Source organism: Lagenorhynchus albirostris, chromosome 16 (genome assembly GCF_949774975.1).
Source record: "Lagenorhynchus albirostris chromosome 16, mLagAlb1.1, whole genome shotgun sequence".
NCBI lineage: Eukaryota > Metazoa > Chordata > Mammalia > Artiodactyla > Delphinidae > Lagenorhynchus > Lagenorhynchus albirostris.
Window position 1 is genome coordinate 20,948,819 of NC_083110.1, and position 21,546 is coordinate 20,970,364.

The 21,546-nt window shown below is 41.4% G+C and overlaps 2 protein-coding genes across 5 annotated transcripts in view; both read right to left on the bottom strand.

The window, feature by feature from the left end:
* Positions 1-15,339, bottom strand: part of PBLD (phenazine biosynthesis like protein domain containing) — a 130,594-nt gene extending 115,255 nt beyond the window's left edge. For all 4 annotated transcript variants that reach the window (XR_009536168.1, XR_009536169.1, XR_009536167.1 and 1 more), the window contains exons 1-7: positions 15,207-15,339; positions 7,592-7,691; positions 7,129-7,227; positions 5,233-5,342; positions 4,990-5,019; positions 2,282-2,370; positions 1,868-2,046 (exon numbers count right to left, since the gene is read on the bottom strand). Coding sequence is in view for 1 of the 4 variants with exons in the window: in XM_060126707.1 (XP_059982690.1) it covers positions 1,868-2,046; positions 2,282-2,370; positions 4,990-5,019; positions 5,233-5,342; positions 7,129-7,227; positions 7,592-7,691; positions 15,207-15,290 (691 nt within the window). In the remaining 3 variants the exon portion in view is untranslated. The remainder of the gene's footprint in view (positions 1-1,867; positions 2,047-2,281; positions 2,371-4,989; positions 5,020-5,232; positions 5,343-7,128; positions 7,228-7,591; positions 7,692-15,206) is intronic.
* Positions 15,237-21,546, bottom strand: part of RUFY2 (RUN and FYVE domain containing 2) — a 74,563-nt gene continuing 68,253 nt past the window's right edge. Inside the window, exon 18 of the mRNA XM_060126699.1 lies at positions 15,237-15,351. Within this exon, the coding sequence (XP_059982682.1) occupies positions 15,340-15,351 (12 nt within the window). The 3' untranslated portion in view covers positions 15,237-15,339. The remainder of the gene's footprint in view (positions 15,352-21,546) is intronic.

A 21,546-nucleotide genomic window follows, 5' to 3' on the forward strand; every position in this document is an offset into this window, starting at 1 on the left:
GGCCACAACAGTGAGAGGCCCGCGTACCACAAAAAAATAAATAAATAAATAAATAAAATAAAATGAAGAAACAAAATGTAAAGTAATAACTGACAGAAAAGTCTTTGGGAGAAAAAAGGATGGTTTGGAAAAGGTCTCTCCTTCAGGAAAACTTACTAATGTTATGGGAGGTCCACATAGGGTGCCCAAGCATCCCAGTATGCCTGAGACTGTCCTCGTTTTAGAACTGAAGATCCTGTATGCTGAGAAGTCCCTCAGTCTCAAGCAAACTGAAATGGTTGGTCATCGCTGCCCTTCACACTCTAGAAAAGCATCATTACAGGGGGAAAAACTTGCCCTCTGTGGTAATTAACATCTTTGGGAAGCAGCTGTGCAAGTGTAAGTCCACTCAGAACTTCTTTTCTATTGGGGAGGGTTGAGTTGGACCAACAGTCGCTGGGCATTTTCCTGAGTCTTTAAAAGTGCTTGCTTGCTGAGCTTTGAATTTCACATATTTTGTTCCTCAGAGTAACTAAGTCAAGGCCCTGAAACCATCCCAGCCCCTGCCATCTGACCAGAACAGGAGGCTCACAGTCTCTGCTCAGCCTCCTTTTACCCTGGCCTCTATCCCATCCACCAGTCTCCTCCATCCAGCATCCCCCGTTTTGTGGATCAGCCCATTCTTCTCAAGGAAGATGAAAGTACGAGGCTTCACATTTTTGCCCATCTTTGATTTCATCCCTCTGCTTCTGTCTGGTAGAAGGTCCTGAATACCCACGTTCCTGAACCCATCCCACCCACTTTGTGGGCAGGTCAGGGAAATGAGGAAGGGAGGAAAAAACAAAACCACTATGCCTGTCCCAATTTCCCACCAGCAGTCCAGGGCTTGATCCTTCAGAAACCAAATCTTATCTAGATCAATGATCGTGCAGGCTGGTCACTGAAAAGGAAAAAAGGCTTTGGGAATGTAGTGGACATTGGCCACTAGATTTTGCAAATGGCAGCTCTAGAAGTGTTGGCTCAGGGAGCCAGTTTTTTTTTGTTTTTTGTTTTTTGTTTTGCGGTATGCGGGCCTCTCACTGTTGCGGCCTCTCCCGTTGCGGAGCACAGGCTCTGGACACGCAGGCTCAGCGGCCATGGCTCATGGGCCCAGCCGCTCCGCGGCATGTGGAATCTTCCCGGACCGGGGCACGAACCCGTGTCCCCTGCATCGGCAGGCGGACTCTCAACCACTGCACCACCAGGGAAGCCCTGTTGTTATTATTAAAATACCTAATAGCTATCGGGCACTTACCATGTGCCAGGCACTGTGTCGAGCACTTAACATGCGTTGTGTTTACATAACCTATGGGGTATTATCCATATTTTATAGCCAGGGAACAAAAGCTTTAAAAAGTTAAGTCAGGGACTTCCCTGGTGGTCCAGTGGTTCAGACTTCGCCTTCCAGTGCAGGGGGTGTGGGTTCAATCCCTGGTGGAGGAGCTAAGATCCCACAGGCCTCGCGGCCAAAAAAAAAAAAAACAAACTCCAAAACATAAAAATCGAAGCAATATTGTAACAAATTCAATAAAGATTTTTTAAAAAATGGTCCACATCAAAAAAAAAATCTAAAAAAAAATGTTAAGTCATTTGCCCAAGGTCAACGGCTAGGAAGCTAGGATGCAAACCCAGCCTGTCTGACCCTAGTTTAACCCTGCTATACTGCCTCCTTAACTCTGTGTTTTTCACATGAGACTTCAGTGAAGGGGTGGGGGAGGGGGAGGTAGGGAAACAAAGGCAGCTCAAAAACCAAACCTGAAAGGTCACGTGGAGGGCACAGCAACAGCTACTTGTTATCCTCCTCCCTCTCCACTGTTTAGCCCTCTTCAGGACTCAAGTCAAAAAGTACCTGTTACGGGGTCTTCGGCCACACCAAACCATGGAGTGAAATATCTGGAGTAAAAGTCAAACGCTTGAGTCTGCCCATCAGGCTCTCCCTTGATGGTGAGAATGAGTCCTTTCACCTTCCCCGTGTTTTCCACTTGCGGCAGATTCTGTGTGTTCACTTTCAGGCTCTCCAGAAATGACCTTGTTCAGAAACGGGGTGGATCAGGACAAAGCCATTCAAGACTACCCACTGCCCACACTCTGTAAAGCAGGCCAGGATGCAGCTTGCCAAATGGCTCACCAGGAGGGGAACAAAACTCTCTGGCTGTGTAAATCATGGTTTGACAGAACATGGCACAGCCAGACCAAGCCAGAGCCATAAATCTGGGTGCTCGGCCATCCCCAGGGTGCTGACGAAGCCAAAAATCTTGTTTACCTGTTGTAAGTATCACTGAGTCGGACCAGGAGCTTTCGGGTATCTGGGGAATAGCGGATGTCCTGAACCAGTGTGTCACCTATGGCAGTCTATGGAGACAGACCAAAACCTCCTCAGGAATTTATGAATTTGACCCATGTTTGGAGAGCAACCTCTCACGAGCGTCTGCTCTGTGCCAGGCACACCCAACATCTCCAATCCCAGGAGTTTCAGGTCAGTTTCGGGACTCGAGGTATTGCTCAAGAAGGCCAGTTTCCTGGCAGCCAGAGACCTTGATGAGGGTTGAGTTTACCCTCTGAGTTTAGCCAGAGATAGGCATTGTTCACACATGTTACTACGTCCCTCAACACACAACTCCTTCAGGTGGGTATTTTCCCCACAGATAAGAAGATTCAGAGAGGCCCAAGGTCACACACACACACACATACACACACACCTTGACCCAGGTCTGAGGGGCCCTGGAGTCAAAGCTCTGAATTACTACTGTCTACTATCTGTAGAGGTGCGGGCTTCATGCCTGCCTCTTGGAGTTGTTGTGAGGATTAAGTGAAATAATATGTGGAGTTCCTGCAGCAGTAACTAGAAGCTTCCACATGGGAAGGACTCAGGGCCAGCAGTCTGATTGGAAGTGGGGACTAGGGCACTTGTCTCAAGGCTGCTCTGCTTGGCAAGCTCGCTGTTCTCACGTAGACTGTATGCTACAGATCAAGAACGTAGCAACATTTTCAACATTTTCTAGAGATACCCTGATTCACCCTTTACTGGGCTGCACATAGCCTCGCTCATATCCAAGACACTGTATGTGTCTTGTGCCCCTCCGAGTCATCCTGTGGCACCACCACCAGCTGCCTTCAGAACAGACAAGAGTTACACAGTAGTTGTCTGGTTGTCACTAGGTGGCTTCAGGTTCTCTAATCTTCTTTAGGGACTGAGGTGTTCTAGGTCCTATCACCAAGACTCCCTCTGCCGTGGGTGATGCCTGGAATGTCTGCCTCTGTGACCACTGCTGACCAACGTTCCTGACCCCCCCCAGAAATGGGAACGCCTACAGCCCGATCCCATCTGCTCTCCGGGGCCTCTCAGTCTCTCTGAAGGGTCATTCTCTGCATGGATTCTTATGTCAATTTGAAAGTTTAATTCTCAGCTGAGAATCTTATTGCCAGTTTCTAGGAACACAAAATGACAATACTCACAATAAATAACCCTTCATCATCCTCATTTTACAAATGCCGACCCTGCGGCTTAGAGAGATCAGGTTAAGCTCTTTCTACCATGAACAAGGTCTAGCACTGTGAATATTTTCCATTTTCTTGCCAATATGTTTAAAGTAGTTCATTTATGAATTTGGCTTGTCTCCCAAAACTCAAGCCATAGGTAGAGCTCATTGTAAAATCAGAATCCATGATACTTGCTTATACTCTGAAAACTTAAAGCAAAACACTAAAGAGATTATAAATCCTGAGTTGAAAATTCACTGAGAAATACCACAATACGCCATTTTACAGAATCATTTTTTCTCATGGCTGCCCTTGGCCTGGTCCTGACCTGGGCCCTTCCTGCTCTACAAACTAAGCACCTGGCCATCCAGGGCTGCTCTGGCCTTCTGGAATCTCTGGGAGACAACTGTAGTGCCTGCTGTACTGGGTGGCAGTGAGAATTAAATGAGATAATACATTAAAACACTTAGGGCTTCCCTGGTGGCGCAGTGGTTGAGAGTCCGCCTGCCGATGCAGGGGACACAGGTTCGTGCCCCGGTCCAGAAAGATCCCACATGCCGCGGAGCGGCTGGGCCCGTGAGCCATGGCCGCTGAACCTGCGTGTCCGGAGCCTGTGCTCCGCAACCGGAGAGGCCACAACAGTGAGAGGCCCGCGTACCGCAAAAAAAAATAAATAAATAAAAAACCACTTAGTGCGTGGAACTGCACAGGGGAGACTCTCAAAAATGTTCATTGTCATCATCGTCATCATCACCATCATCATCAAGCCCCATTCCCACACAGACTCCTTGAGGAGGCCAGTCTATGTATCTTGTCTTCTCTATCGAGGTTCCCATGCTTTCCTGCTCTCTTCCATCAAAGCACAGCCCTGTCATCTCAGGCGTGTTCTCCACTAAAGACATCAGGACTCGACAGCTGCCAGGCAGTTTCCACTCATTCCTTTCACTCTCAGCCTGCCACACGACAGTCTCCCCTCCCCCACCTTTCCATGGAGGCTAATCGGATAACGAAGAGTCAGGGAAAACTGGTCAACCTTCTCACTAAATAGATTCAATATTATTTTTCTTTTTTTTTTTTTCTGGCTGTGTCGGGTCTTTGTTGCAGTGCAAGGGCTTCTCTCTAGTTGTGGCACACGAGCTTCTCTCTAGTTGTGGCTCTCGGGGTCTGTAGTTTGCACACGACGGCTCTATCGTTGAGGCGTATGGGCTTAGTTGCCCCGAGGCATGTGGGGTCTTTGTTCCCTAACCAGGGATCAAACACCCATCCTCTGCATTGTAAGGTGGATTCTTTACCATTGGACCACCAGGAAGTCCCTAGATTCAATATTAAAATTCAAATCTCAAATGCACGGTGCAGTATTCAACCAAGCTTAGAATGGAACACTTGTACTGGTAGAAGGCCTATCTGTTGAGATCAAATAGTACCGAATCTTTGTTCAAATGATAAGAGATGATCATATCACACGGCTCAGGTTTGATTCTTTTCACCAACCTTTATCAAATCCTCCACTTCATGGAAGTCCTAGATTGGGAAAAAAGACAAAACTACTGTAAAACAGGAAAGCTGTCAGTTTACGGCAATAATTAAAAAGAGCTGGGAATTCCCTGGCGGTCCAGTGGTTAGGACTCCATGCTCTCACTGCCGAGGGCCTGGTTCAATCCCTGGTCAGGGACCCAAGATCCCATAAGCCGTGCAGGGCAGCCAAAAGAAAAAAAAAAATTAAAAAGAGCTGACCTGGGGATGGGCTGGATAAAGAGGCAGGTCCAGGACGATACCATCCTCTTCTCTTCTGGCCTTTAGTTCCCCACTCAGAGTGACAAACGTTAGGGTGCTATTCATGTTTTCTGGCCAAAAAAAGAATTCTATTTTGTCAACTAGAAAACTTTTTGAAAGGAATCAAGAAACAGGAAAATAAACATTGTTATATAGTTGCATGTCTGTTTTGATCACTGTTATGTAGTCTTAGATTCTCTGGCAGTGTTGTTCTTTCCAGTAAAGGGGTCCCAGGTTTGGGTTACTTGGGTCCTAAGTGGAGAAAACTCTCACTGGATTCTAACTTGAGAACCAAGAATATAACTGATTGGACTTGACATCATGCTGTGCACTTGAAAAAATTATTTAATCTCCTTAAACCTCAATTTCCTCATTAATGAAATGGGGTAATAATTAAAACTATACTAATTTCATTTTACCAATAAGTTGGGGGTAATAATTAAACATAGCTCATAGGGATGCTATAATGTTTTCTAATGCAGATTTTTAACTATCCCCCTATAATACTATAGAGTTATAAACTCTACTAGTTTAAGATAAGCCAAAGGGATGACAAATAGAACATACAGGTCATGTACAACAGTCTGAGATGAACAAATCAAGCTTACCATAAACAAACCAAACTATACATAAAATCTTGATTTAAAGATTAGATCACCAAACCTGATATAATATCCCTTCATGTTACTGATACACCTTGGGCCACTTATCTCAGTGTGGGTAACATTTTTAGTGAAAACAAAGATTTGTGACTTAATTCTTTTCTCTTCCCTAATATTTCTGTAATACTTAACCATATCTCAAAGGTGAGAAAATTCAGCACCGCTGATTAACTTTCACAGAATAAAATTTACATTCTGAAACCCAAAGTTTAATTCTTCTCATTATAATTGGTGTAAGACATCATTATTCACCAAGCATTTTCTCATGGAACCTTAGGCCCACCCTGTGGAGGACTATCAGGTCTTTCTTTGGTGCTACCACTTTGCAGTTCAACTTCTCCCTGTGTTCAGTTCTGCTTTCTTTTACTCCCTTAACAATACTGATCTCAAGAACACTGCCCCCAATTCTTCTGGCATGCCAGTGTGTCTCAGAGTCTGCTTTCTGGGCAAACCTGACCTATTAACACCTTCCCTTATCATCCCCACCTAAGTTGCTCCCCCAGAGAACTTCTTTTTCCAACACCCTCCTCCCCACAGTTACCCCTCTGTTGTATCATCCTGTTTATTTCCTTGTTTAACTTTCTGTTTGTGGTCTACACTTATTCATGGCTGCTTCCATCTCCACTTTTAGGACATTTCCAGGCATCTCTCTGCCCCATTCCCACAAAGCCCTGATCTTTATCTATTATACTAAGTGTAGCTGAGATGGAAACAGGTAGGATTAAGGTGCTGCAACCTCTCTTCACAGGGTAAATGTATACAGCGGGGGCTCATTAATATTTAAAATTCAGAGTAAAAAAGCTCTTATTGTGAAGTGAATTTCAATGTGGGTGGGGACATATTCGGGGCAAAGTTATGTCTTTTGGTTCCCCAGTATCATATCATGTTAGACAACTATTCTGCCTTGCAAGCTCTGCTCCTGTGTTTGTCACAGAGACCAGAGAGCTCCTATTTAGAAGAAAATGGCATTCCAGGAAACAATGACCATGGCTTTCCAACATGCATGGTACATGCTCTGAAAGATCAAAGTGTTATAGAAGCTTGCTGTTTTTGTTTCCGCATAATAAATCGCATGAAATAAACTTTGCAGTGTCTTTATACCAGTCACTTTGGTTCACAGGAAAGAATGTGTGAGAGTTTTTAAAAATATTTGCTATTTGCTAAATGGTAAGTTCATAAAAGAAAATCACGTTACTTATTTTGTGAAACAGCACAGCTGCAGAAGCCAGGGTAGCGTGGCCACAGAGAGGAACCTCACTCACTGGTGTAAACCACCTTAATCCAAAGCAGGAACCTTCAGAGGAGAAAAAACCAAAGAGAGATGAGATCATTCCCATACAAGGGGGTCGTAAACTTTTCATTTTATTATTCTTTTCTAAATATTTCATTAGCATGATTCATCACTGAAACATGTTGTGAAAGGAGGAGCAAAGTCTAGGCAAGCCTCCTAGGGCCCCCCAGTGCTAGATCTGGAGCTGAAACACTCAAATTCACCAATATCTGCTCCCCCAGATGAAATGAAAACCAGATTAGAAGCTCCCCCCCCTCTCCTATCTGCATGCAAATAGTAAATGGACATTTCCCTTAACTATCATTCCCCCACTGGAAAAGCAGCTTCTTGTGCCATTCAGGAATGGTTAAAAAAAAAGCGTATTTACTTTGTGTAAAGTTGTCAGTTGGGTGTAGTTTTTGGATAAAAGCAGTTTCAGAGAGATTCATTTCCTTTGCAATTTTTTGATGCATGTCTTCATCCAATTTCTAAATTAGAAACAAAAGGTTATTGAGACTCCAGAAACAAAAATCTGACTTCCTTGGACAGCAACTGCCACTAGTAAATAACAGTTTATTAATATTAAAAGTTATATGCCTAAAAGGAAATAATCACCAAGGAATTCAAGGCACTTTTATAAAGATGGTTTTTCAGAAATCCATGCATGCAACCATGTGAAGAGCTGTGGAGGTTAAAAGCTAGAACAGATTCTGAAAACCTACCGGCCTGGGCTATCCTTTGTCAGATTATTATCTAGTCTATCTGAGAGCATGTGTTCTCTTCTAAAAATAATTTCTGCAAATGGAAACTCCACAATCTCTCTTTCCTGTTGGATGAAGAGATGTCAGGTGCCCACTCTGAGCAGGCTGGACCACTCTGCCCCCATTTATGCACAGTTCACTCCCTTTCATGAGTCAGGCCTCAGGCCAGAGGTCACCTCCTCCAGAAAGCCTTCCAGACTGCTCTGTCTCTTCCCCAGTGCATAGACCACCTGAAATTACTTGCTATGTCCTTTTAATGTCTGTTCCCCCCACCTCTGACTCTGGCTCTATGAGAGCACCAACTGTGCTACTTTGCTTTGTCCTGATTTAGAACAATGCTTTTATTCATCCTGGGATGGAAGGAGGTCAATAAATATTTGCTAAGAGAATAATTATCCAGTTAACCTTCATTTTAAACACCCTCAATATAGATATTTTTATCCACTTACAGATAAACAAATTAAACACAGAAAGTTTATGTAATATCCTAAAAACACAATACGTCTAATAAATGGTAGACTGATTAAGAATGTGGGTTTTGCAAATGGTAAGAACCAGTGAATCTAGAGGAAAAGTATGTAGATGTTCATTCTTGAAATTTTTCTTAAGTTTTTTAATTTTTCAAAATAAAACAATTTTTTTAAAGTAGGCTTTGGAAACATACATAATTGGATTTGTAACCTGGGTCAGCTCCTAGAAACAGTGCAAGAGTGGGCAAGTCATTTCACCTCCTGGAGCCTCAGCTTCTATGCCTTTAAAGTGGGAATGATAGTACTTAGGTCGAAGGGTTATTGTGAAGACACCTACATACATATACATGCATAAACACACATATACACATTCCTCTTAACTCAAGGGAAAAAATGGGCTGAAGCATGAATTTTCTTTTTGAGAATGAAAAGCAATTTTTTTAATCAACAAAATGATCACTACTTAGATTTTGAATTCTAAAGAAATCTCAAGACATTAACTATACTCCAATAAAAATTTATTTTAAAAAAAAGAAATCTCAAGACAAATGCATTTTTGCTTTTGCAAAACTTACTATTCTTGAGCTCCTGAAACCCAGAAATAAGAATTATGCTTTATTCTAATAAATTCATAATTCACTTATCTGAGTTATGCAAGTTAAACACCCTTGTCTTTTAGTTGATTCAAATTCTTTTGAAACACTTTCCGTATACTCATATAACATTACAGATATGTTTACCTATTAAAGTTTCTGTATTGAAAAAAAAGGCATAAAACAGCAGTTGTGAAAAATCAGTCATGATTTTTAAAATATCAGCTGATGTAAAAATCCTAACAGGGGACTTACTAAGCTTTTCTTAAAGGAGCTCTGTATTAAAAATCTGTAGAGGCGCTGTAGTCCTACAGAAAGAGAAATCACTTAAGAAATAGATACTTATTTTCTGAAAAAAATAACACAACGGGTTTTTCTGTTTGGTTTTTACTTAATGTTTTTCTTTCAAAAGATTTAATCCAATAATGCATATAAAGTGCTCATCACAGTGCCTGATGCATAGTAAGTACTTGATAAACGTTACCTTTTTAAGTGGTTCAAAGCCAGTGCTTTAACCTGCCACGCCGCACTGCCTCCCCATAACAAGGAAATTATTATTATCCCTTTAACAGGCTGCAGGCAAGAAAACCAATGTCTATCAGATAAAATGGACTCCTGCAAGCAGAATCAATCACTGAGTGCCACGCTAGGCCACCAGCATCAGCACCATTCCCAAGGGAATGTGTTAGAAATGGAGAGTCTCAGGCCCTGCCCCAGACCTTCTGGATCAGAATCTCCATCTTAACCAGAAACCAGGTGATCTGTGAGCACATTAAAGTCTGGGGAGCCCTGGTGTGTAAGGTATGGTCCTCTGGTCAAGGGCCTGAGCCTCTCAGTTGAGAAGTCAAGATAGATACAGAAATCAGCAATGGATTTTGACATTAAGTACTCTAGGACTTTAAAGGTGAGGACTTGATGTGGACCTAGAAAAAGGGAAGATTTTGTTGAGTTGAACAGGAAAATGTGGGCAAAAAGCTTTGTATTGGGGACGCTTCTTGGGCAAATCACTTGACCTCACTTCTTTCTCCTTCTGTTAAATCTTTGACACTCTAGGATTCTGTAAGCTAAGGTAAGGAGAATTAGGATGGTAGGAATGAAGTGGAATGAGCACATGTCACACCTCTGGGCACCTGTGGGCCTGGGGAGTGAGAAGTCCCACCTGAGTAGAGGAGGGGGTTGCGTGCTGCTGAGGCCAACAAGGCAACAATGTTCAGAAGTGAACTCAAGCGCTTCGCAGTGGCCTGTTGAATGTTCTCCATGGAAACTGGCCCACCTGCCCGTGCATGTAACACCTGAGAGAAACTCAGAGCCATTTAATTCCCCAGTGCTGAGTCTGCAGTCACAGGCCTCAAAGGTGATTGAAGGGTTAATGAAGAAAAGCCTGGATTTGCCTCCTTGACTAAAGGAACCTGCTGTGCCTGCCAGTCCCTCCTGTATCTGATCTGGCCAAACTCCCTATCCTTGTCCTTCCTTTCTTTGCCTATTGCTTCCCGTGATCTTTAGGACCAGAGCCTCAAAAGTATTAAAGCATTTCGCATTGTAGCCAAGCTCACCATCTATTGGTAATAGATTCCTTTGCAAATGGGCTTTTTTGCACATCAGCTAAAACACACACTTCACAGACCATCAACTCTTTAATCTTCTCTGCTTTGGTATATTTCACCAATTACAATTTGAATTTCTATAAGTGCAATTTCTGCCCCAGAACACTGAAAATGCACCTGCTATTTGCCTGAGGGGCCAGAGACAATGTAGAAAGTATGATAGTAGCAGCCCTCAATGTGCACCACATGTGGCTGAATTTCTACACTGGAACCAAAGATCAAAATAATGGTGAATCATGAGAAGATTAATATTGCTTCAACTTGGAGAGCTTTAGGAAAAAAAGAATGAGACTACATTCATTCAAAATACTGAATTTTGGTTCCAATAATGTTTCCATTTTACACTACAAGCTTATTTTTAAACGTAACATAATAGTTTCAAACCAAACCGATAACTGTTAGTTCTCTTGCTTTAATATCCATTTCCTTTTGCCAATTTCACATGAGTCAACCTTCCAGCAGCAAAATTAGAGCCATGTTTGTTTTTCTGCCTTCCAATGTACTGCGTTGGGACACTGAGGTTCCATCACTATATGGCCCACAAAAGATTAATGATCAGAAAATCAGAGTAAAGTTTTAAAATACTCCCACCTTGTGGCAGTTTAGAAATATGACAGCCTAAACAGGACAGTCCTGCTCTGTTCCTTTGTCCCTCTGCTTTCCTTCCAGCGACGTTAAAGCACTTGGATGTAGAAAGTTCTAAATCATCTAGGAATGGGACATTCCTTTTGAGGCACTTGGATTTCCGATTGTAAAGTTATGCCCATACAATGCAGCACTCAAACTTCAGGCCATCTTCAGTTGCTTCTAATGGATCTTACAGATGCTTAGTGTCTCCAGCTCCATCACAGAACCCAAAGAACATACTCACTTTGCATACCCTGCCTACCCCTCCCTACCAATGAGAACAAAAGATGAATAACTGTTGGCTAACTAGAACTCTTAGAAGGAGATTTTGCCATAGTATCACTGATTATAATATTTTCACTTTCACTCAACAGATATCTATTTAGTGCCTCCCATGTGCTAGGCCTTGTGTGTTGGAACAAGTCAGAATAGATTAAGATCTCATGGAATGTACAGTAGTGAGAGAGACAGGCATTGAATGAATTACAACAAGAGTGATGCATGTTATCAACTGGGAAAGGGTGCCGTGGGAGCACATAAAAGAGGAAGATATCTTAGTCTAGTATTGAGTACAGTGGGTTAAAAGCATGGGCCCTGCAGTCAGGCAGACCTGGGGTGGGATTCTGAAGTCAGCCATTTAACCTTCTTCTGCCTCCATTTTCTCATCTGTAAAATGGGGATAATAATAATAAGACCTACTCATAGAGTGGTTGTGAGGGTGAAATGAAATAATATATGAAAAGAAATTAGCACAGTATGTATCTGGCTGAACTTGCCTGAAGTCACTGCCCTCAAAGCTGAGAGTTATGTTCTAGAAGCCAGTGAGGATACTTGGGAAGCAGCAATTCCCACATTAACATTTCCTCTTCCTTTGCGTTGCTCTCTTCCCTCAAATACTTGGCAAAGGAAAACACTTCAATGTCCTAGAAGAATCTTCTCTGCACTTTGCATCATTTTTCTGGGCATAAAAATGAGATATGAGGTTGTAACCCTCTAGAAACCCCAGGAGCCTCTGACCCAGTGTGGTCACACTGAGCCAGTGATCCTCTCTCTAAGGAAGGGCAGCAAGTTTGGAAATGGCCACTGCACATGAGTTAAAGCATGGATTGAACACAGCATTGCTATACACCTGTTTTTCTTTAAATATATAACCCATCAACCTGTAAAACGGGCTTTTGGTTGTCCCTAAATTTAACCAGAAAAACCAGAACAGCAAGTACTTTAGGAACTAAAACTAAGCATTCGTCTTTAAAAGTGTGAAGCCAGGGACTTCCCTGGTGGTCCAGTGGTTAAGAGGTCACTTTCCAAAGCAGGGGGTGCAGGTTCGATCCCTGGTTGGGGAGCTAAGATTCCCACATGCCTCAGGGCCCGAAAAACCAAAACAAAACAGAAGCAATATTGTAACAGACTCAATAAAAACTTAAAAAAAAAAGTGTGAAGCTGATCCTCCTTGCTGTCACTGGAAATGATTAGTAGTGTTTAAAAGAATAGAAACACACATATATGAATATTACATTTGATCCTAGCACAGTGTCCAGCTTATGGTAGACAGCCAGTAAAGGCCAGCTGAATCGGGATAAATAAATATACTGGGCACACAACAAAGTTGTTTTTATGGATAATTTAAACAGGAAAACTCCAGAATAAGCCTCTCTTTAGAGAAGGTATCTTCTGAAACAATGGTTTTCAACTGGGGGCTTTCTCTAGTTGCGGCAAGCGGGGGCTGTTCTTCGTTGCAGTGCTCGGGCTTCTCATTGCCGTGGCTTCTCTTGTTGCAGAGCACAGGCTCCAGGTGCACGGGCTTCAGTAGTTGTGGCTCATGGGCTCCAGAGTGCAGGCTCAGTAGTTGTGGCACACGGGCTTAGTTGCTCCGCGGCATGTGGGATCTTCCCAGACCAGGGCTCGAACCTGTGTCCCCTGCATTGGCAGGCGGATTCTTAACCACTGAGCCACCAGGGAAGCACCTATATTAAAACTCTTGACAAGCAGATTTAGTCAATTTCACAAGTCCTTGACGTGAAGCTATGTTTGCCATATTGTTTCTAAACAAAGTTCACATTTTAGAATCCGGCTGTTATTCTCTCACTAATACTCCTAAGCTCTTGTGTTACTTGACAAAGCCTATTAACTTTATTACTTTCTGCACTTTGTGGTTGGAAAATGCCAACTGCAAGGTTGCATGATGAATGCATCATCAAAGTAAGATGAGGACTCTTTGTTTTGTTTTATTTATTTACTTATTTTTGGCTGCGTTGGGTCTTCGTCGCTACGGGCGGGCTTTCTCTAGTTGCAGTGAGTGGGGGCTACTCTTCTTTGCGGTGTGTGGGCTTCTTGTGGGGTCTTCTCGTTGCGGAGCATGGGTTCTAGGCGTGGGGGCTTCAGTAGTTGTGGCGTGTGAGCTCAGTAGTTGTGGTAGGTGGGCTCCAGAGCGCAGGCTCAGTAGCTGTGGCGCAGGGGCTTAGTTGCTCCATGGCACGTGGGATCTTCCCGGAGCAGGGCTCAAACCGGTGTCCCCGCATTGGCAGGCAGATTCTTAACCACTGCGCTACCAGGGAAGCCCAAGGTAAGATGAGGACTCTTGATCACCATTTTGCTGCTCCATTTGACAGAGAAAATAAGTATACCAAAGACTCAATTAACAATATTCACCTGTCTCAGTAAAACCTCAGCCATTCTCCATCTTGATTTACACTAGAATCACCCGGGGAGCTTTAAAAAACAGTGCTGCTTGGGTCCCACCCCCAGAGATTCTATTGTGATTGGCTGGGCATAGGAATTTTTAAAGCACCTCAGGTGATTTTAATCTGCAGCCAGCTTGATGTTTGCACTCAAAGGCCCCAACTTAATAAGACTTTTTTTAATGTGTTATTTTTTTATTGGAGTATAACTGCTTTACAATGTTGTGTTAGTTTCTGCTGTACAGTGAAGTGAGCCAGGTATAGGTATACATATATGCCCTCCCCCACCCCACATCCCACCCATCTAGGTCATCACAGAGCACAGAGCTGAGCTCCTTGTGCTATACAGCAGGTTCTCACTAGCTATCTATTTTACTCATGGTAGTGTATTTATGTCACACTTAATCTCCCAATTCATCCCACCCTCCCCTTCCCCCCACTCCCCACCGTGTTCTCTACCTCTGCCTTTCTATTTCTGCCCTTTAAGATCATCAGCTGCTTACTGTGTTCCTGAAGTAATTTTCAGAAAATCTACTCTTGTACTAACTGCTCTGAGTAGAAGCGTACCTTGGCTTGTTTCCTAACACCCAGGTAACAACACAAAGCATCTAAGGTCAAAGAAACTTTGACTATTCTGTTAAAACTTATCCAATCAAAGAGCCATTTTTAAAATGAGACTTTCAGTAAGCTGAGTTCTCTCTATGTTAGAGCTTAATTCCTTCTATCTACTACATTACTTAAGTCCTTGCAAAATGTCTCATCTTTGGTCCTGAAAAGAATTTCTAATTGTCTGAACTATAGGTAAGGTTAAAAATATCCAGCTAGAATCTTTTAAGCTAAATGTAGTATCAGCCATGTCCAGTCACATAAAACTCATCTAATTTCATTCTCCTCCCCATTTGGTGCTAACTAAATGAAAACACAGAGGCTACAAGGAGCTCGAGCTCTTTTTTGGGGGGGCGGGGGCGGGGGGTCTCAACTACCAAACCACCAGGGAAATCCCCCACACACTTTTTTTTTTAATTGGCTCTAGTTCTTCTTTACATGAATCTTCATTTCTCTTACACCTGCATCTAGGTGTAAGCAGTCTCATCATAAGATTTGGTCAATATCAACTTGCAGACATGAACATTGCTGATATCATTTGACAAAGAAAACAAACCAGAGAGGTACACAAATAGGTGGGTCTGATTTTTTTTTTTAGGAAATACTTGGTTCTACAGGAATCTAGGATTTGAGGCACTGCACTTCAAAACAAAATACTACTTACATTTTCTAGGAGGCAAACAGCAGCAGGATTCCCACGAAATGCTTTTGCTGTGAATGCATCTGCTATGAAAATAGGGAACTTCATTTTCCTTGCAATGTTTCTGCAAGCTCTCAAAATTGCTAGTAGCCTGCTTTCATGCTTGTTGCTGCAAAAAATCAAAAAGTTAATGTTTTACTAGCATTTTCCAGGTACAAAGTCAAGCAATTATTCTAACACACCTAACACACATTTAAAGTGATCCTCTGATTTTAAGCCTCTAAATTGAATTTGTTTTAAATTACTGGATTAATATTTTTTCATAGTGTACACATACTTAACAACATAATCATATTCCTAGAGTAGCCAAAACTACATTAGGCTATGCTTTTAATGAAGTGCATGAAATTTTCAAGGGGCATATATGTTGCTTATAGTTTCCCAATGAATATTACTGCCCTTTTAAAATAATGCATTTTTTCTAATTATAAAAGTATGCCCATTATCGCTTCCTTAGTGGCGCTGTGGTTGAGAATCCTCCTGCCAATGCAGGGGACACAGGTTCAAGCCGTGGTCCAGGAAGATCCCACATGCCGCGGAGCAACTAAGCCCGTGTGCTACAACTACTGAGCCTGCACTCTGGAGCCCATGAGCCACAACTACTGAAGCCCGTGCACCTGGAGCCTGTGCTCTGCATGAAGAGAAACCCACGCACTGCAAAGAAGAGTAGCCCCCGCTCGCCGCAGCTGGAGAAAGCCCACGCGCAGCAACAAAGACCCAACGCAGCCAAAAATAAATAAATTTATATTTTTTTACAATGCCCATTATAAAAAAAAACTTGGAAAATCAAAAAGTGACTCATAACCATGTAAATCAGCAATAACTTTTTTTTTTGGACTTAACATAATCAAAGGAGCCTCATGCTTTAATTTTGTGTTATTTTATAAATTTGCAGATGGAGACTTTTTAACTCATGATATAGATTTGTTAAAATAAAGCTTTTCATTATAAGAATAACACTTTCTCTTTACTGAAAACCTGTAAAATATAGAAAAGCAGGGTGGGGAGGGGATCTCCTGTATTCTCATGCCCTACAGAGAGAAATTCTGTTAAACATTCTCAGTGTTCTTTGCTTTACTAGAAAGCATGGGTTTTGTCATAGGCATGGAGGGATTCTTCCCTCCCAAAGTTATAGAACTTTTAAAATATTCAGCAAATTAGAAGGTGCTTTGTTTAAATTTAAAAGAAATTAACCTATCCTAACATGTATTTCTTGTTCTCAACATTAAGATAAATAACAGTGGGACGCCTTGCTGGCGGCCACACCTGGCACCAGCCCACTGGCAGCTCCCAGGCCTACAGGTTTCTTTTTCTTTTCTTTGTGTGTAATTTATTATACAAGTGTTTTGCTTAACTTTCTTGCCAAATGCCTACGTTTTTCTGCCTTTTTTTTTTAGGTATAACTGATGTATTACTTTCAGGTGTACAACATACTGATCCGATATTTTTATATATTGGGAAATGATCTACCACAATCATTAACTACCTAGTTAATCCATCACCATACAAAGTTACAAAAAAAGGGTTTTTTTTGTGTGTGATGAAATTTTGAAGATCTACTCTCTTAGCAGCTTTCAAATATGCAATACATTATTGCTAACTATAGTCACCATGCTGTACATGACATTCCCGGGACTTATTTATTTTACAACTGTAAGTTTGTACCTTTTGACCCCCTTCAATAACTTCAGTAAGGTTGCACCTTCTGACCTCCAAGCAATAACATTATTAATATTTTAGATATACAGTTTTTAATCATAATTTTTACCCTTTTAACAGTATAGCATGAGTATAAATGCTTCAAAAACATCATTTTAATAGATTTACAATAGGTTCATGCATATGCTATAAATTATTTAACTATTTCCCCTTTGGTGAGTATTTATTTCTAATTTTTCACTTGTAAAGATAATGTAGTGATCAAATTTTTTGACTGTAAATCTTGGTCTGCATTTCTGATTCTTTAATTATAATAGATTCCCAAAAACCAAATCCCTGGGTCAAAGTGTACAGACATCTTAACTTACACATACAGTTAAATTTATCTTCAGGGCTTCCCTCGTGGTGCAGTGGTTAAGAATCCGCCTACCAATGCAGGGGACACGGGTTCAAGCCCTGGTCCGAGAAGATCCCACATGCCACGGAGCAACTTAGCCTGTGCGCCACAACTATTGAGCCTGCGCTCTAGAGCCCGCGAGCCACAACTACTGAGCCCATGTGCCACAACTACTGAAGCCCACGTGCCTAGAGCCCGTGCTCTGCAACAAGAAAAGCCACCGCAATGAGAAGCCCACGCACCGCAACGAAGAGTAGCCCCCGCTCGCAGCAACCAGAGAAAGCCTGCGCACAGCAATGAAGACCCAACGCAGCCAAAAATAAATAAACGAATAATTTTTTAAAATTTATCTTCAGAGAGTGTATCAACTTAGCATATGAGAATGCCCCACCATTGGTGATCTGATAGGTTTTAAAATACCTTGAACTTTCATTTGTGTTTCTTGGATTATTCTAACCAGACTGCAAAGAGCATAAAGTCAGAACCTCTTCTTGTTTTTCTTTGCTACTAAAATCTCAGTTTCTAGAACAGTGCCTGACACAATAAATGTTTATTGAATTAAGTAAATAATATACTGAGCATGCATCACAACTGAACTTTCATACATTGACTGGCAAATACTTAGGGCTTCTCAACATGGTATCATCTGCCAGCCAACATTTCAGTTTCAGTAGCATCACCATTACTGACAGTACACTGCAGTTTGTTGATGTAATGATTTGGAAATTTTATTACAGATTGTCTTTATTATTTTAGCAAAAATTGAATAGAGACCAGAAACAAATTAAAGTTCTGACAATGAAGCATAGTTTTCATAAATAGAATTGACACTGTTACAGAAATCATAGGTATGCCAAAAGGAGCAAGTTTTTAGCCTCATTGAACTACAGCCCCGTTGGTCTCAGCCATCAGCTATGTGTTCAATTGGATGAGAAAATCTATATTGAAAAGACTGTATAACTTTTCTACAGAGATCATAAATTACATGTTTATGTTTTTAAAATGTTTCTTTAGATAGTCTTGTTTTCTTGCTCTAATTTGGTACAGAAAAATAAAATTCTACAACTAAGTACTTTATCAGGCTTCTAGAAATAGTGCATTGCTTCTCAAGTGAGAACATTTCTTTAAAGGGAAAAATCCTCCAAGACTCTAATATCCAATGTCATTTGCCTGTTTGACAACAACTCCTCTCCACCCCACCCCTCCCACACACACACTTGCACTTCTCTTTTTCTAAAAGAACTCTGATTTTGTTTGGGGAGGCAATGCGCCCGGCCCCATCAATGTATCATAAATGGTCTAAGCCAATCTGTATGATTTCATTCTCCTGTGCCAGATGCTCCCTCTTCCAGATCCTCTTGCAGCTAGAGATGGCCATAGGACCCATTTAGAGCAAGATTGCTGGAGACATTCTAGGGACAATCTTTGGCTTTCTGATAAAAGGGGCAGATGGGAAAGGAAAATGGACAGCCTCTTTTTCCCCCTCCTCTTTTTCCTGTCTTGAATATGTTGCTGATGCCTGGAAATGCAACGATCATCTTTTGACCATGAGGTGACAAATATGAAGAGAAAAAGCTAACAAACTAGGTAAGGAAGAAATAGTATAGGTTCTTTACAATGTAGTTAACCTGCTAAATCAATGTTAGATCCTCCTACTTCCAGACTTCTTAAGTAAACAGCAAATATCCTTAAGGTTCAAACTATTGTCAATCCATGGAGTAGCCAAAATAATGGCCGAAGTAGCCAAAGGTGTCCACATTCTAATTCCAAGAACTTGTTAATGTGCTATGTTGCATGGCAGCAGGGAATTAAGGTTGCATATGGGATTAAGGTTGCTAATCAACTGATTTTTTTTTTCAACATTTGAAGGCAGGACTTCTTTTAAAAATTTTATTTTTATCTTTGGCTGCATTGGGTCTTCCTTGTTACGCGCGGGTTTTCTCTAGTTGTGGTGAGTGGGGGCTACTCTTTGTTGCGGTGCGCGGGCTTCTCATTGTGGTGGCTTCTCTTGTTGCAGAGCATGGGCTCTAGGTGCACAGGCTTCAGTGATTGCAGCAAGCGGGTTCGGTAGTTGTGGCACCCGGCCTCAGTAGTTGTGGCTTGTGGGATCTAGAGCACAGGCTCAGTAGTTGTGGCACATGGGCTTAGTTGCCCCGCAGTATGTGGGATCTTCCCAGACCAGGGATCAAACCCGTGTCCCCTGCATTGGCAGGTGGATTCTTAACCACTGCACCACCAGGGAAGTTCCAACTGACCTTAAAATAAGATTATTTTGGATTATCCCAGTGGACTAAATGTCACAGGGGTCATTAAAAGTGGAAGAGGGAGGCAGAAAAGTTCAAGGCAGTGATTTGAACATGCTGTGCTGCTGGGTTAAAGACAGAGGAAGGAGACACAAGCCAAGAAATATAGATAGCCTCTAGAAATTGAATAAGGTGGGACTTCCCTGGTGGTCCAGTGGTTAAGAATCCGTGCTCCCAATGTAGAGGGCATGGGTTTGATCCCTGGTCAGGGAAGTTCCTCGACCCCATGCCATGGAGCATGGCCAAAACAAACAAAAAAAATTGAACAAGGCAAGGAAACAAATTCTCCCCTAGAACCTCTAGAAGGAACAAATCTGGATTAGTCAGTTGAGGATGCCATAACAAACCATAGACTGTGTGGCTTAAACAACAGAATTTCTTTTCTCACAATCTTGAGGCTGGGAAGTCCCAGATCAAGATTGATTTTATCCCAGTGAGACCTATTTTGGATTTGTGACCTTCAGAACTATAAAATAATAAATTTGTGTTATTGTTACTCACTAAATTTGTGATAATTTGTTATAGCAGCAACAGGAAATGAACACAATCCAGTATTCTGTTACTTGCAGCCCAGCAAAATCCTAACTGCTGCACAAATTTCCAAGAACAATAATAATAAATACTTACTGAGCACTTATTATGTGCTAGACATGGTTCTAAGAGCATTTAATCCTCAGAGCATCTCATGAGATAGATCCTTATTATAATCTCCATTTCCATTTTACAGGTGAATAAACAGAGGCTCAGAAATTTTAAGTAACTTGCCCAAGGTCACATATTTAGGCAATGCCTAAATTTGAACCCAAATAGTCTAATTGAAGAGTCCATGTTGTTAACCACCGTGCCTTAGAATATATCCCAGGACCAGAATTTGAGGAACTCTTACTTAAGGAACTAAAATCTTAGTTCCATGAAATTGTAAACTACCACTGCATAAGAGAAATTTTGTCTTAAGTGTTAAAATACTTTAGACCATCTTTGAAATGAAAACTCAAGAGTTTAAAAATTCTCTTAGAATTTGCAGACACTCAAGAATACAAAGGACCCTGGTACAAGAAACACTAAATAATTGTACTATGTATGAAAACTAAACAAGATTTCTGATTAAGTAAAAAGAGCTCTTGGTCAAGTGTGAAAGTTTCTTAAGCATTTTTATTTGTTCTAGAACAGTGCTTTTCAGATTTTAGCATTCATCAGAATCACCTGTGGGGATGTATTAAAACACAAATTGCTGGACTCCATGCCCAGAATTTTTTATTTCATAAGTTGTATTAAAACACAAATTGCTGGACTCCATGCCCAGAATTTTTTATTTCATAAGTCAAGAATTTACATTTCTAACAAGTTCCCAAGTGATGCTGATGCCGTACTTAGAGACTCACTACAAAAAGAGCATGAAGTTTCTAACACCATAAATGTATTAAAACTATCTTTTTAAAATGTATTTTATAAATTTAATTTTTATTCTCAAAGGGGAGAAAAAGTATTTTTATTCATTTAATTTGATTAATATTCCTGTTTGTGCTCTATGGTAACCAGTTATGCTTAACATAGGGTTCACATTAACAATTTAATTTTCAAAAATTACTGTGTATTTCCTAAACACCAGGCACATACTAGATTTGGGGGATAAAATGATGAACAAGTCACTAACTCTCTGTCAAGGTATTCTCAGTCAGTGAGGAGACCAATGTAAAAATTATAAAATATAAAATAAAAAGATAAAGATACAATGCTTATGAACACAAGGAGAGAGCAATAACTCTGCCCAGGAGACAGTCAGAGGGAGCTCCAGAGATGAGGTGACATTTGAATGGGTCCAAAAACATATACAAAAAAATGTCCAGCAGTTCCATAAGGGGGGAACAGGCATCTTGGGCAGAGTGCATGGATTAATCCCAGGGTAAACAATTCAATATGGAAATAGATGTGGCAAGAGGATAGG